Below are 16230 nucleotides of genomic sequence, written 5' to 3' on the forward strand. Positions count from 1 at the left end.
CAACCTTTGCCACCTACTTATCACTTTTGCCTAGAAATGCTTTCCTTGTGTTTAATTTCACATTTAACTGGTATTAAACTAAAAGTCAGTCAGATTGTAAGGCTGTAAATTCCTAACTGTAGGTGACCAGATATTTTTCTCATGGTTTACTTTCCCCTTCTCATAGTATTATATTTTTGTGTGTTACCAAGAGCTTATTTATGGAGTGACTTCTTTCCTAGTATTTTGTTGAAGAGAAACATTTCTTTGAAGTATTTTTGTTCATGAGCAAGCCAGGTTAATGAAGAGCTTGCTGTGGGCAGATCACACACTTTAATTACTCATTGCACTTTGAATGAAAGAACACTTGTGACTAAGCTGTGTTAGTTACTTTCACATGGCTGTGGAGCTGAGAGAGAAGGCTGCCTTTGAAGAAAGTCTTTGGATCAATGGACAACAAGACTGATTAGTCTCTTTCTTTCAACTGCTCTAGGTTATATCTGTATTTAGAGATGTTTTTGGTCAGGAGGCTGCCCTGTATATGGGAACCAGAGAGTTTCACATCACTCCATATAATGTTCAGGTAAGCTGTTGACAAGAGGTTTTGTGAGTGGAGAGAGAAGAAAGTGACTTTCACAGCTGAGCTCCTGTTTGCCTCTTGAGTATTCACCTATGTGTGTCTCATCCCTTCCAGGTTGGTTATTCAGTTCTTTCTCGTGGCAACTACATTCCTTATCCTGGCAGAAACCTCTCACTTCTGCATCATTCACTGCAGTCCCTTGAGTCCATCATGAAATGTGTGCACATGAGCTGGATGGTGATCCTTGTGGGTCCGGCAGCTGTTGGCAAAACCAGTCTTGTCGAGCTGCTGGCCCACCTGACTGGCCATCAACTAAAAATCATGGCCATGAACAGTGCAATGGATACAACTGAACTCCTGGGTGGATTTGAACAGGTAAATGCTGTTTTGGTAATAAGGCAGCATTTCTCCTTCCTGCCTAACAGTGGCCAGGCTACTGTGACAGTAGCATTCAAGTGCTAAACATTAGGTGCCACGTTCTGGGTGAACTGACTCCCTAATGGCATGTTTGCAGGTTGATATCAATAGGCCATGGCAGCGCCTGTTAGAGAAGGTGGAGAGTGCTGTGAGCACCCTGGTGAGGGACAGCCTCCTCCTGACGGAAATCTGCGCAGATGACGCCGAACTTGTGCTGCGCGCTTGGAGCAACTTCATCCTGCATTACAAACCCAAATCTCTGGGCGAAGGAGGTAGAAGTGTTACAGCTGAATTAGTGAGCAAACTGGAGGGAATACTTGTACTTATCCAGCGGCTAAACAACAAAATAAATTCTTATTCAAAGGCAGGTATGTATGTTGGGTGATTTGAAGTGTAAGAATCTGTTCCTCTGAAAGACGTATATAAATCTGCAGTCAAAGCTTGAAAAAAATTGAGGAGGTTTCTGCGTTTTTGTATGTTGCTTCATGTTATTTCACTCAGCCTGCAGCCTGTCTTCTGAAACAGTTGCACTGGTGTGATGGTTTTGGGTTTATTTTTTGTGTATTTACACCTGGTAGCAATCAGTAGTCCACGCTGAAATTCTCTCGTACTGAACTACTCAACATATGATACAATACAGCTCTTACCTTGTATTCCTAAGAAAGGGAACTTCAGTATTCTATTTTTTGCATTTTTTCTTTGAAGCATTGGTCACCTGAGCTTTGCAGATGGCAGCAGAATAAAGTATGTGTTGTTTTTCCTTTATAAAGTAGTTTACTAAAACATGGAGTTAATATTTTAATTAAATTAATCCATCAAACTTCATGTAATGGGGGAGAACAGACTTAGGAAAAATTGCCAGTCCAATTTTATATTTCTCTGTGCTTGCAAACACCATCTGTCCTTATGGACTTCACCCCTCGGAGGCCACTTAGAGTTGGAGCCTCTGCTGTTGTGTTCCCCTAAAGTAGGAACCATGTATATTTATTCATAAAATAACTATTACTTTTCTTGAATGGAACAGGAAGCTACCTCAGTGATACAAGCCTTGATGCAAGATTTGCTTTCTTTCAGAGTTTGCTCACCTGGTAGAAGAGTTCCGGCGTTTCAAGCTGCAGCAGGCCCAGGCTGCTGACCGTAACAGCCATGGCACTTTCGAGTGGGTGGATGGGATGTTGGTTCAGGCCCTGCAGTCTGGAGACTGGCTGTTGATGGACAATGTGAACTTCTGCAAGTAAGAGATTTTAGTGTTCTTTTTTCGCTAAGCAAATACCCTTGGCCTCTAGATGACTTGTACCTCTTACTGTATGATTCACAACTGACAATTTGCCTTTGAAAACAATATGTGAGAATAGTAGCTTGTGCTTTCTGGAAGAGCATCTTCCTCCTTAGGCAGCCTAGCTGTTGGTAGCTTTCATGTTACCTTATAATGTAATTAGCCTTGTAACTTAGCCATTTAACTTTTCCTTCCAAGACTGGTACCACTTTGATTTCAGATCAGGAAGGGATCAAATTGTTACCTCTTATAACCATATAAATTTCTTTTGAACCTAGCCCTTCTGTGCTGGACCGCCTGAATGCTTTGCTTGAACCAGGAGGTGTTCTTACCATGAGTGAGAGGGGTGTGATAGACGGCACAATTCCTACAATAGCTCCTCATCCAAATTTCAGGTGCTTTGTGTTCCTTTTCCTTTTTATTTTTTTTCTCTCCATACCAAAAAGTAGGTTTAGGAAAAAAGTCAGCAGTGAGCTAGTCTTTTGAATGCTGTTCAGTTTTTCATGTACTGTAGAGATACTGTCTGTCTGGCAAGGAAGAAAACCATGCTATGGCTAGCATATGACAGAGAGCTTAAGAAGCTTGGCTTTAAATCCCTGTTGCAGCACAGACTGATACACTGGAAAATTTGCAGTAGCATACCTCTGCCTTGATTCTCCTCTTAAAAATTTAGGATTTAGCATTTCCTTGTCTCACTGTAATGGAGTTGAGGATTGATGTGTTGAAGACAGTGAAGTATCCAGATATATTGGCAATTAAAGCTGGAACATAATAATTTTTTTCCCAGCTTTTTCCATCCCTTCCATAAATTTTGAGTTTCCTGCAGTGACAGCACTAAAAAAGCCCACCAAAATACCCAATACCACCAACTCCCCTATTCTGCCCCCCTGCCCCCCCCAAACCATAACCCCAAAAACAAACCAGGCAGTCTGTATTCTTTGTATTCTTTCAGACCTTAAGTAGTCTTGGGAGGAGATGGGATGAGAACATACGGAGTATTTTGTATAATACCTGTCTTTTTAAAAATTAATTTTAAAAGTATTAAGACTGATATGCTCTGGTCCATCTGAATTGGAAACAATAACTTTTTTTTAAGTAGTCATATGATAAAATAACGCTTGCTTCAATATAACTCAGTTAAAAATCATGCAATATACCTATGACTAATTTCAGAATATAATTATTCACATAGATTTTAGTAGAAATTCAGTAGGTGTCTCTGGCTTTGTAGATATCAGTGTCCCCATTTTTATAAAGGTAGATTTATTTTATCGAAGAGCAGATCTGGTGGGTCAGGAGCCCTAAGTTATATCATAAGAACGCAAGGCAATTGGATGAGGTGATCACCTTAGGTCCCTTCCAGTCAAACTCTTCTATTCTAACATCCAACAGGCTTTTCCTTTCCATGGATCCTGTTCATGGGGAAATATCCAGAGCCATGCGGAATCGTGGGATCGAAATTTACATTCCTGGGGAGAATGATGGAAATGTATTGGACAATCTGGATTTGAAGTTACTCCTGCATGGTTTGGGTTTAGTGGGGGACAGCATCTGTGATGCGCTTCTGGCTGTGCATTCAGAAACCAAGGCGACAATACCAGGTGAGGAAAGTCTGTTCAGTGCGTGTTAACAGCTTCAGTTTATCTCATTCCTTTGGATTAACTCTTGATATTAAACTTGGTTATTTTAGCGTGTTATGTCCCAGTACAGGTAAAGGTATAAAGGTATAGTCAGGTTGGTTTGGGTTAGGAGGTTTTGCATTCTCAGGAAGAAGGCACAAATTATGAAAGGATGGTAGCTGGAGCACTTGGTAAGGAGACATCAGACACTGGCAAGAGTCAGTTGTCTGCTGCTCTATGGAAGACAATATCTTCTAAGTGAAAATCAGCAAAATAGAGGAATTGCACAGTGCTTATTCTAATTCTTTGGAGCAAGATGATACTGAATTTCATTCATCTCAGGTGCTTTATGTCTGTCTTTAAGTTGGTCATGTGTTATTTACAGTCTTACCAGATTTAACTAACCTTGGGAAGAATGCACTTGATTTTCAGGACCCAGTAGGATTCATTTGTTTTAGATCTTCCTCGGGCACTAAAGCAGTATTTGTCCTCAGGGTGTTAAAGGGCTGACAGTTACTAAATGTTCGTATCACTGGTGTATCTTTCAGGTTCTGCGTCATCTTTGTCACCCTTGCTTCAGGCTGCTGTGTTAATTGTGCAGCAGATACAGAGGGGCCTTGGATTAGCAAATGCTTTTTACAGAGCCTGTTGGGAAGTTTATGGCCGCTCACAGCAACTGCAGGTTAATCAAAAGGTATAAATCCTGTATTTGAAAGCTTTTCTTACATGATAACATGAAAAATATTATTTCATGAAGCAACTGCTTGGAATCCTGTATTTCTTATGTGCCTGAGCCAAAAGGTTGGAGATGATGGTGGTCTTAAAAAGATGAACTAAATTTCAAATGCTCTCACAGGCATCTGTCAAGTGATCAAGAGAGGAGGGATTAAATGGCATTGGGATGCTTTCTGGATGTTTTAGATTCTGAGACTTTCTTGGCTCCAGTGTAAGCAGTACCGTTATGCTTGTAACTTATTCTTAACAGATCAGTTGAAGCTCCAAAGTTGTTTGGGTTTTTTTGGTATTAATGGTGAAGTATGGTGCAATCCAGCTGTCCTTTCATAATGTATTTTCTCAGCCTGATGTCTTGCTACTGGAGATAGAGGTCAGATGAGTGAGAATTGCATAAAGTCTGTCAATCTGTGATGTGCTTATTGAGATTTTGCCCAGGGAATAAATATGGCTGGCTGAAAACTTGTAGATTGTGGCTCGCTCTTTAGCATCCTAAGGGAGCCAGAGAATATCCCTGTTCAACTTTGAAGCTTACTTAGTTTTTAACATCTTCAACTCAGAATTGGGAATATTAATTCTGATTAATCTATAGCCTGAAACACTATGCACACTGTCCTTTAGAGACAGCAATATTCACTTCCAGTTATAACCGTACAGTACGTTATTCCACTTACAGTTGGAATATTTTTGTGTCTCTATCATGTAGATTATTTAGTGTTTGTAGACCGTATGGTAATTTAATGTTAAGTATGTGTTATTAAAGAGTTCCCTGAGCTCTTTATTGGACATGACTACATATTTGATTCTAAACTGGTTTTTGGTTACTTGTAGCTTGTGTTAGAACTGGTTACGAAGCACGCTTCATCTCTGACTTCCCATGAAACTTGGGGTGACTCCTTGCTAGCAATGGGACTGTGGCCAGACTCCCTACCTACAGGTCTGTTTGCAGCTGAAGACTCACTTCTTTCAACAGTCCGGAGTGATGCACAGGTCCTAACATATTGTCTGAATAGACTGAACCTTAGAAACTGCAGGTAGGCAAGAAACACTTTTTTTGTCTAAGTAAGATACAAGAGATGTCTGAACTACTGGTGACGAGCCATTGTCGCCTGCAAAACTTTTTTTGAGCTAGTTGTGTGGGTAGAAACTCATTTTGTCACATTTTGTAATTTAGGCTTGTTACCTTTCTATGTGACCACTACGAGTTTAATTATTTACTGGTTTATGCTTCAGTTCATAGTACTTGACTATTTAGTCTTCAGTAAGTGCATTTGGCCCATGCTGAGTTAGGAGTGGGCATTCTGTAGAAAATGTGAATATAGACATTGGGTTTAAAAGCTAATGAGCCCCAGAAATGTCTGTCTTCAGTATCCTTCCAAGCTTTATAAAAAAAAATGTAATTAATTTAAAATATACTAATGACCCTCTCTACTTCACACTTTCATATAAACAATTACTCATTGTTTATTTTAGGTTCAGTAGCTTCTGGTGAAAAAAACCCAACTTTCTCCCTTCAAACTGTTGTCTAAAAGAAGTCTTATGTGCAGGGGCCATATGCAAGGACTCTCAATGATTTATTATGCAATATAACTGCTATTTTCACAACACTTGAGTACAATCTTCTTTCCTTCCTGCTTTGCTTAGGGACTTACTGTGGACAGGTACTGTGGTTTGCTTCCAGTGAAAGCACAAGGTGTAGAAATGAATGAGGATATCATGTTAAAATTGTGAAACCTTAGCAACATGCTGCTTTGTTATCAGTGACACATCTCTGTTTTTTTTAATGTACCTTTCCATATCATTTTGGTGCACAGATCAGTTCCAGAGCTCTTCTGGCAGTGCACGAATTTTTGGCAGTAGTGAGTTCCTAATAGTACATAGCCTCAGCTGATTTGAAGTTGGAAACTTGACTCTAAAGCTAAATAAACAGGAGAGATTATTGTGTCGATACCTGTTTGCCTGCAGATGGTTGCACACTGAGTAGCGCAACTTGCAAAAGACATTCTTTCCTGGAACTGGCAGTTGGAGCCTTTGATTGCTGGACTTCACTTCTCTCTGTTTCAGGACACTGCCACTGACTCTGCAAGATCTTCAAAAAGTCATGCAGTCTGCTAATCCTGAGACTCTCAAATTCAGTGTTGTTGAGATAGATGCAAACTGGATGGATAACATGGAAGTTCTCCAGGCTTCAGTGAAATTGTTCATAGAAAAGGCAACCAATCAAGACTGGACACTGAGAGTTAAATGGCTTAACTCCTTAGCCAAAAATCTGCCACAGGGGCTTGGTATGTGATTATTTAATCTTCTCCTTTGCCAAAGGGATGACTTACTACATTTTCACAAATGTCTTTTATTAAAACATTCAGACTGTTGAAACAGTCTGATATGAAATTTCTCAACTATCCACAATAAATTGAGGGCATTGAGGTCCCAGAGAGAGGCAGAAAGACATTGTGCATAATATAGACTACAGGCAATTTTGGGGTAAACACTGCTTTTTGTTATTCAAACGTGTGTAACTTGCACTGCTTCTGAATTACAGTTATTTTTAGATAACAAAAAAAAAATCTGGTCTGTGTAAGCAAATGCACTTTTTCTGATAGCGATAGTAAAAGCCATAAACCGCCTTCTGTTTATTTGGTGTTAAAGTACAAAAGGTTAGGAAGTGAAAAAACTGCAGAATTGAGATTTCCTGAAACTGTCTTGCCAGAACATTAAAATTCAGAAGAGCTGCTGAGATATGGTATTCATTGCATTAAACTTGTGGAGAATTTAGACATGCATTGCTCAAACTAGTTGACACAACTAACTTGTGTGGTGTGAAATCTCAAGACTCTGTTGTCCCACCATAATGGGATTCTGCCCCCTTGGTCTTGCTGTCTTTAATTTTTTTTCCAATTTAAAAAAAAGGAGATGCACCAAGGAAAAATACAAATTCGTGGATTTTCACAAACCATATTTTTAATAGGATGCACGAAGTATCATATTTACCAGTTTAACTAGAAGTCTTTGCTAGAGTCATCTCCTTAACCATGATATTCTGCTTTAAAGAGCACTTGGAGCTATTACAAAAGGGCAGTGGCCAGTATGTCCAGAGCCCATGCACAGATGAGGTTCAGGCTACAGTGCTGGCTTAGTTCAGGTTACTTTTATTTATTTGTACTAAACGCTCTGTCTCTTACACTTAAGTTCTTTCCCCTTCACCTACAGATGCCGTGCGGATTCAGCTGGAAGCAGGTGCTGTAGCCCTTGGTAGTTTCTACGCCAGTCCCCTCTCCTCTGGAGTCAGTAACATGATCAAGTTGCTGCAGCCAACGATGACAGGTACTTCTGAAAAAATGGATGCAAGACATTGTGCTTTATTTATTCTCTGAACACACTGCAACCTTTCTTAGGATATGTGTGTAACAATGGCTAAGTTCTAACTACATATTACTTTTCTTGCGAAGGAAAGAATGAAGCCGTTCTTGCTGTCTTAGAACCACAAATACAGCAATTAAATGCATTCATCATATGCAGGTTAGGCCTGAGTACTCTGACTAGGAATCCTTCTGTGTGTCTGTGACCCAGTTGTATTCCTACAGCTCCGAGTTAAGTGATGTTCTTAAAAGCAATGCATATACCTACTGCCTTTCTGACTGGCTGCTTTGGGCATGCTGTGTTTTCCCAGTATTTGTTGTGTTGGCCCATCTGAAATCAATGTTAAAACCTATCATTTTCCCACAGTGTTTTATAGGGGGCTCAGGCCTGTGGTTTCTTTTCCAAGTTTGTTAGGTGTGTGAAAGCTACATGCAGTGACACTGGACCTTTTAAAGAGGGTTCATGGTATCTTGCCCGGACTGTAAAGGAAAAGGGAGTTGGACTTGAGTTTCCAAGCTGTCTTTTTGGGTACTCTGACCACTGGTTAATTTACTTACACTATTCTGTCTTACAGAACCTGCAGTGAACTTCAATGCTTTTCTGTTTGGATATTTGGAGCAAGGGAGCTTAAGACTCTGCCTTCCTCTTAGGCTTCCTTCTTCCTTTCTCTAATTTACTTGCATAGGCAGGGGGATTAAGGGAAGTATTTTGCTGAATAATATTTCCATTGCTGTCCTGTCGCATCTGCCTTCCTAGATGAACACGTGATGCCTCTGGACCCACGATGGAACATGCAGTTTTTGGATATCATTAGAAATTCAATGAACTTTGATACAGAAATGGAGCACACGGATCAGCTTCTAATCCTTTTGAAGTCTGTAGCGAATCGGTGCGTTACAAAACACCCTTGTGAAGGCTGTCTGATGATTGTAATCAATGCTGCGTAAACATTCCCAGTATCTGCCAAGTATGTTTTTACATTTTTGATAGATGTGATCTAAAATACTAGGCAGAGGTTTTGTAGAGGTATTTAAATTCTTCACTGCTGTTTTCTGTTGCTGCAGACTGACACTGAACACTTAGTTATAGAGAGCAGGGCTCCCAGCATTCCACGCAGGCTGGAGTACTTCACGGACAAACCAGAGCTGTGGGATAAAACATAAGAGACAGAAACAGCAGCGTGAAATCTCTGACATAAAACTTTAAATAGTTGCCCTCCTTTTTGGATTTGGACTGTTTTCCCTAATAAGAGCAAAAAGGTCGTTGATTTTTGTAGTTAAGAGTTTAAACCAGCAGTTGCTTTTTCCTTGGTGCTTGCTGAAGTCAGGAATCTGCTCTGTGAAGCTTACTTGTGGAGATGTGATGAGTTATGCTGCACTTGATTCTTGTTTCCTAATACCACGAAATGAAAAATGTTGTTTTGTAGTTCATCACTCTCACAAGGCAGAGGCTTTAAATTGGTACTGAATTTCTAACCAATTTGTTTTAAATTCAGGGCAATATTATTTCTTGACCGGGAAAAAAGAAGCTACACTGAGAAGAATTTGATCAACAGCAAGAAACCCAGAAATAGTGTCTTAAGAATGTCTCTAGATTTCCACAAAGGTGGGTTGAGGGTTTTTTCACTCTTTCTTTTAGTTCTGTGGCCAATTTGAAATATGGCTGTCGCTGCAGTGTGAAATGTGTACTTTAAACATCATGTCTCCTGAATGTGCAAAAGAAGAATTTGTGAGTACAGACTAGTCAGATGAGTACTAATATGATACCTAATGTGTTATTCTTAAATCAGATACACAGTATGCCACAGCATTTATGTCCAGGTAGTGAGTGCCTGTTATTTTTCTGTTATTATTCTAAACTTTAGGGAGATGGTTGAGAGAAATTGGAGTTGTGTTTTGTCTTTAGCTAGTAAGAATAGTTAAATTCTTCAGTTGTGCTTTAGTTCTCGTTCTGTTTCATGTGGTTAGGATGTTTGCTCCTAAAACAAAGGAGGAAAGTTTATTGCTGAGTTAATATCTTGCATAGAGGCAATTCATTAATTTTTTTTAATATTAAATGTGTAAATGCGAAAGAGAATTGTGCAAGTAGTGAAGGAATACTTCTTGTTACTTTTATTCCTAGGTGTTTTCAGGGTTTGTTTTCCCCAACCACAGAGAGGCTCTAATGGTCAGCAATTGGCTCTTACTTATGTTATGTGGCTGAAATAGTCTCTTCTTCTCTTTTCCTTCTTCCCCAATCCTCAGATCCAGGAAGTTACAACTGCCTTCCTCATGCAATCGTTGTCAACATTGCTGCTTTCTTTGAACTCTGGGATGGATTTGCATTTCACTGGGTGAAGTCTACCCAGGTGGCCTTAAGTGACGATGACATGCATGATGTGAGTGGACATTTATATTTATATTTATATTATGGTACATTTATAAAGAGGTTATGTGAAGTTAGTGCACAGAACACAATTTTTAGTTTCAGGAACCATGATGTAAACTGCAGATCTTTGCTTGGGGTTCAGAATATGCCTGACACCAGGCATTTTATGCTTGCTTCAGTGGCTGTATTTGTGTTCTGTCTTGTCATTTCTTCTGTGTGCATTGTAGTTTTCAGTCTGAGCAGATGCTCAGGATGGGATCAGGGTGGGAATTACCTCAAATGCACACAGCTGGGACCTAGATAGCCATTGTGCCATAGAGGTACCAGTTTCTCTCCCCTCCACATAACGGGAGTATCCAAATCCATTTCAGATGAAGATACCTGAACCTGGATGGCTGACATGCATGTCACAGGGGTGGTTCACTTTTGCCTTTTCCTTTTCAGACCACAAAGATCATTTTGCTGTAACCTTGCAATGATATTGATGTCTTGGTGTGAGAATTCCTTGGTCTTGGACTTGTATATTTCCACCTGCCAGCAGAGCCCTGCTGTATTTTTAGAAAACACACAGTTGAGCACTAGTTGGTGCCACTGAGCGTAAAGCTTTGGGTGATCGTGAAAGGAATGGAAGTGACAATGGCTTTCACGTTTAATCTTGCTTGAAGTACAAAGTGTTCTGTAATGTTGAGGGCTCAGCAGTGGGAAAACTGTAACCTTTCTTGGCTTGTTGTTAGATTTTATACTGCTTGCTGTGGCGTGACCGGTTCTGGGCAGCCTCTGACACTCTGACGGTGGATGCACGGGGGTTGTCACTTCTGTCTCTGCACTGGCACTGGGTTATGAAGCATTTAATTGACAGAATCCCTCAGATGCTCATTGGAACAGACCAGCACAAGTGAGTGGCTTTGATTTGTGTTTCTGTTAAAATAGCCATACTAATTACCCTTTTGTTAACATTGCAGCTAATTAACACTGTTTGCTGTTAGTGTCCAAGTTACCTTCAGTTAATAATGCAGGTGCAACGTATTATGTAGCTGTTCATTTTTTCATGTTCAGGTTTCTTAGCATTGGGCTGCTTCTTGCCCACATAATCATTGAGATCTTTTACCCATTTTCTGTACTTCAAAGTTAGGTTATCCCTTTAGTGGGAGATTAAGAGAAGGAACTTTCCTTTCCCATGTATCCTTTTGCTTTTTTTCTCAAAATCAGAGTTAACTCTGTGGTCTTTTTTCTTTTCTAATTTTTTTCCTATCTCCAAGGGTTTCCAAGGAAATTCAGTCTGTTTCACAGCAAATTCAGAGCTGCTTGGCCAATCCTGTCAGTACTTCTGCCAATATGAAGATACTACAGAAGTCTCTAGGAAGACCTCTTCCTTTTAAGGTATTGATACCCCTTTGCAAAAGATTTGTGTTTCCACCAATGTCCAAGTATGCTTTAAAACAATCATGTGAAATATATTAGTTATCCAGGTAGCATTTCTACTGTTAATTATGCTTTAGTGAGCATATGTGTGTATAGAATAGACTGCTTAGTGCTTCCTTTTATGCAGCATAAGATGGGGCTGTCTTATGACTTGCCAATTCAAGGCCTCTTAACTCTGACAATTGTGTTTTTTCTTAAGTTATTTTACCAATTGCTGTCATTCAATAAAAAAAACAAACCAGTAAAACTTTCTAAAGAATATAAGTCCCTTTATAAAAGCAATGCATGAGTAAAGATGTAGGTTGCTTGTATTTGTAATTAGACCTAGGTTTTCTTTGGCCTTACTTCTCAAAGGTACTTAGCTGTTCAAAAATGCCCATAGTTACTCTGTGGGAATTTCTCAGTAAATGCCAAATGTTGTTTAATTTTGGGAGGTTTTTCTATAGATCCAAATGTATTTAAATTACAGATGTAAAATGCCAATATTTTTTAAATGACAGTAGCTTCTGGCTTTGTTTTTATTAATTTATGTATTTATTCTCCCTAGTTTAGGTAAGTTGCAGTATTCAGGTATTGTTTGCATAATCTGTGTAGTTTCTTCATGAAGGAGAAAAACTGACAAGGAGGAATTGTGGCCAGCCCTTTCAGTTTCTGGCTTCCTGCTGCACTGAGTAGGAAGTGCAGCAGAAAGCCAGAAACTGGCTAAAGAATTACTAAGTTGTTGCAGGCTGGTTTGTATGTACTTGTATTTCAGTCTTGTGCTTGTGAATTTGAAATCTGAGTTCTGACTACAGTCACAGAGCTTGTTTTGTGGCTTTTTTTAGCATGGCTGAAACATTGACACTTGGTCAAATGTCCTTTTTTGTTTCCAGGATAAACTGGGCTTGGAATGTTTTTCTCAGTTAAAAGCTCTCAGCAAGCCACTTAACCTCTTGGAACTAAGATTGGTCCTTGGAGAAAGTAGATGGCAGGAAAAAACGTGCTGTCTGAAAATTGCTGCCACCGGGTGGAAGATGAAGAAAGCATTGCTACAAGCTGATGGCCTGATAATTAGAGCAAATCATTTAGAAGATGTTAATCTGGGTAAGTAATGCTTTTGAGGAGCCAAACTGGGTGATTTTTACCCTCTCCATTCTTTTTTTTTATATATATAAATGGAAAGGATATGAAGTGCTCATTGGCAGGAGATATAGTACATGCATTTATGTGCCTCTCATACTCTGTCAAACAGGTCAACTGAGTGTGTTTTTGAAAGCTGTGCATTCACAACTGAGAGCAGAAGGAGTTACATATGGTCACTCAGAAGAAAAGTTTACTGAAGATACCATCTCCCAACAGTTAGACCCTTCCTTATTAAACCAGCTCTGCAGTCGAGTTCAGCTGTGGCCTGCAATGGAATACATAGGTCTGCTCTGGCAGTACAAAGTGACAGCAGATTATGTAGCCAACGCTTGTGCAAGAAGGTAAGAAGAAGGTTGGATAAAAGAAATCCTATGTTCCTTTCATGAGTTTCCCACAAGGTCACAGTATCCTTCAGGTGTCTTCACCTGTTCCAGTGTGGGGTCCCTCAGGGGCTGCAGGTGGGGTCTCTGCTCCCCATCACCTTGCACGGGCTGCAAGGCGACAGCCTGCCTCACCATGGGTTTCTCCAAGGACTGCAGGGGAATCTCTGCTCCAGCACCTGGGGTGCCTCCTCCTCCCTTCTTCACTGGCCTTGGTGTCTGCAGAGTTCTTTACATTTTCTCACTCCCTTCTCTGGTGGCAAAAAGCAGCTGGTTGCTTCTTTTTTTTTGCTTTTTTTCTCTCTCTCCTTAAATACATTCACAGAGGTGCTGCCACCATGGCTGGTGGGCTCGGCCTTGTCATCAGCAGGGCCGTCCTTGAGTCCAGCTCGTATTGGCTCTGTCAGACCCAGGGAAAGCTTCTAGCTGCTTCTTGCAGAAGCCACCCCAGAAGCCCTACCACCACTACCAAAACCTTGCCATGCAAACCCAAAACAGTGGATTTCAGTGAAAGTACTTGTTTGTGCAGCAAGCCTAGCATCACTGAGTAACTCTTGGGGTCAGCAAAGTTCTGATTTGTCAGAAGAACGGTAAACCTGGCAGATGGTTTGTTTCCAAATGTTTTGTACGTTTTGCTGAACACGTAGGTTATACCTACTTCTTCCCCCTTTTGTATTTAGATTTTGCCAGTTTGGAAGGATGCAAGTGTTTGGAGTACTATTGGAGTGCTCTTTCTTTGCCAGTGCTTAAAATGCGGTCATTTTAACCTTTCCGGGAATCTTTGATATTGTTACTTCTCCTGCTATTGTTGATTTGTTTCCCTATCCAGATAAATAATGCTTGAGCAGGGTACAGGAAATAAGTTGTGTTTCTTTTACCTGCTACAGGGAGAACTGCAGTCAACAGCTAATCGTGTGTTCAGATCTCATTCAGCTTCTAGCTTTTTCTCTGAAGCTGACACCAGCTGCCTCTCACCAGCTGTCCGGACTGTGGCACATGTTACACCTTAATAAAGTAAGAACAAGCTTAAGTTTAATTAGTCTTGCAGGTGTATTGAGCAGACTCTTCAAAATATGTATAGTATGTGTATATCTGTAAGAGTTTTGACCTGCAGCTTTTCTACCTGTGCCTGAAACCAACTGTTCCTTCCTTTAGTAAGACAGGTTTGTAACTGTGAGCCTGCAAAAATTGCAATTAAAACACAGATAAGACAGTGTTAAATAACATAGCTCTATATTATAAAGATCTAATTTGGTGCTATTGTTTCATTAGTCCACCTGACCTATTGGAAAACAAGAAGTTGTTGGAATGTCAGGTGCCTGCCTGGTTGCATCTATGTATGTGAAATAATTTTGTGCTGCAAAATACTTGCTCTGTTCCTGTGCATTCCCCCCCTCCATTTCTGTGCTGTAAATCAAATAATGAGACAGCATTTAAATGTGTTTTCTGTAGAGTATTTAGTATGCCGGAGAAATTCTGATGGGTTAATAATTAGAAGTGGGGGTTGTGTTGCAAAAAAGCAAGGTCACTCTAAATGCTTTGAAGCAGACTGTTAGATAGCTTTTTCTGTTTCATACATATGCAACCTCATGTGTTGTAATGAAAGGTTGCATAGCTGTAGACTGTGTGCTGAAAACTCACTCTGTAAACACTGCACGTTTCAGACGGGAGGCAGTGTACTCCCTGTTGAGAAGAGGTGCAAGCAAACACTATGTGAATTTGAAAAGAATCCTGTACTATCCCTACAGAAAAACAGTTGCATACCTCTCTTTTTATACTTTTTTTTATTATTACTTTTGTGTGTTTGATTCTCTTCTGCTTCCTGTAAATTATTCTTAACTCTAGGTTTTTCTCTTTCATTAGCTGTCTCCTGAAGAAACATCTATTCTGTCATCTCAGCTAGTTAGTGCTGTGTTAGCATCCTTTTGGAGCAGTACTTTCTCCACAGACCCAGACTACTGGTTGACTTGGAGGCCGCTGCCTGACACAGAGGAAAAGAATTTTTCTAAATCCCACATGAACTCTTCTATGAAGGTTTGTATCTTTCAAATACAATGTTTGTTTCATTATTCAGCCTAATGAAATAAGTAGGCTGAATATTCTTTAGTAAGTAATTCATCAGCTTTCTAAAGCAGTACTGTAAGTTCTAGCATAGTCAGTGCCAGTTGCATTTGAACAATCTAACTCTTAATCTCTTAATTTAGGGCCCTGGTATTTTGACCCGAGCCGTTTTCTCAAAGTGCTTCTTTGAAATTCTAACTAGCAGCAGCAAGACAAGCCAGTGGGATGTGAGTGGGCTTCCTGTTCTGTCATCATCCCATGTGACACTGGGAGAATGGGTGGAGAGAGCACAGCAGCTGCATGAAGTCAGCACAGCACTGTGGACCAACCTGGCTGTCTCTTCCGTAGCAGATTTTAGGTATTAAGGCATCTCTTCGGCATGTGTGTTATTCAAACCAGGCATGTTACAGAAGCCTGCTTACCATGTGTAAACTGTTCTCATTCCTTTGCCTCCAGACACACAGATGCTAGACTCCAACGAGTAGTGCTAAGCAGACATCTCTCTGCCCTTGTGGATCTAGTTCCCGTGGATTTTCAAGAGGAATTTTTGGAGTGCTGTGAGAAGCTCTACCCAGAGGATTCTGTTACATATGAGTACCTTCTCAAGATAATCGGAATCATCACTGATCAGGAGTTACTTCCAAAAGAATTCCTGTTTCTTCTGCACACGTGCTTGCAGCAGTTCTTTGGGGAAGGGCTTAAGGAGTTGTCAGAGACAGCTTGGCGAGGAAGCCTCTGGGTGAATATTGGTTTGGTGCAGATCCAGGTGTGGCTTCCGTACACCAGGTTTGACCCTGCTGTCAAAAGAGAATACAAACTCAAGTATGCAAAAGAAGAGGTGAGTGTGGAGCTGAGTTGGCTTTTACCTCTAATGTACAGAAGTAATACAAAGGAATTTGGCTTGAGTGTTCTTGG

The 16230-nt window shown here is 40.3% G+C and overlaps 1 protein-coding gene across 1 annotated transcript in view; it reads left to right on the top strand.

The window, feature by feature from the left end:
• The window catches only part of MDN1 (midasin AAA ATPase 1), a gene marked incomplete at its 5' end in the record, with an annotated part of 96647 nt that overhangs the window by 43962 nt on the left and 36455 nt on the right, over positions 1-16230 (top strand). The window contains 21 exons of the mRNA XM_084261582.1: positions 473-562; positions 674-934; positions 1074-1344; positions 2051-2210; positions 2531-2647; positions 3645-3853; positions 4420-4565; positions 5435-5637; positions 6668-6888; positions 7814-7927; positions 8720-8852; positions 9459-9568; positions 10207-10340; positions 11065-11225; positions 11590-11710; positions 12625-12835; positions 12984-13215; positions 14142-14268; positions 15118-15288; positions 15459-15673; positions 15772-16153. Of these exons, the coding sequence (XP_084117708.1) occupies positions 473-562; positions 674-934; positions 1074-1344; positions 2051-2210; positions 2531-2647; positions 3645-3853; positions 4420-4565; positions 5435-5637; positions 6668-6888; positions 7814-7927; positions 8720-8852; positions 9459-9568; positions 10207-10340; positions 11065-11225; positions 11590-11710; positions 12625-12835; positions 12984-13215; positions 14142-14268; positions 15118-15288; positions 15459-15673; positions 15772-16153 (3789 nt within the window). The remainder of the gene's footprint in view (positions 1-472; positions 563-673; positions 935-1073; positions 1345-2050; positions 2211-2530; positions 2648-3644; positions 3854-4419; positions 4566-5434; positions 5638-6667; positions 6889-7813; positions 7928-8719; positions 8853-9458; positions 9569-10206; positions 10341-11064; positions 11226-11589; positions 11711-12624; positions 12836-12983; positions 13216-14141; positions 14269-15117; positions 15289-15458; positions 15674-15771; positions 16154-16230) is intronic.

The sequence above is a fragment of the Gallinula chloropus genome, assembly GCF_964237585.1.
Source record: "Gallinula chloropus genome assembly, chromosome: 3".
NCBI classification, from domain to species: Eukaryota; Metazoa; Chordata; class Aves; order Gruiformes; family Rallidae; genus Gallinula; species Gallinula chloropus.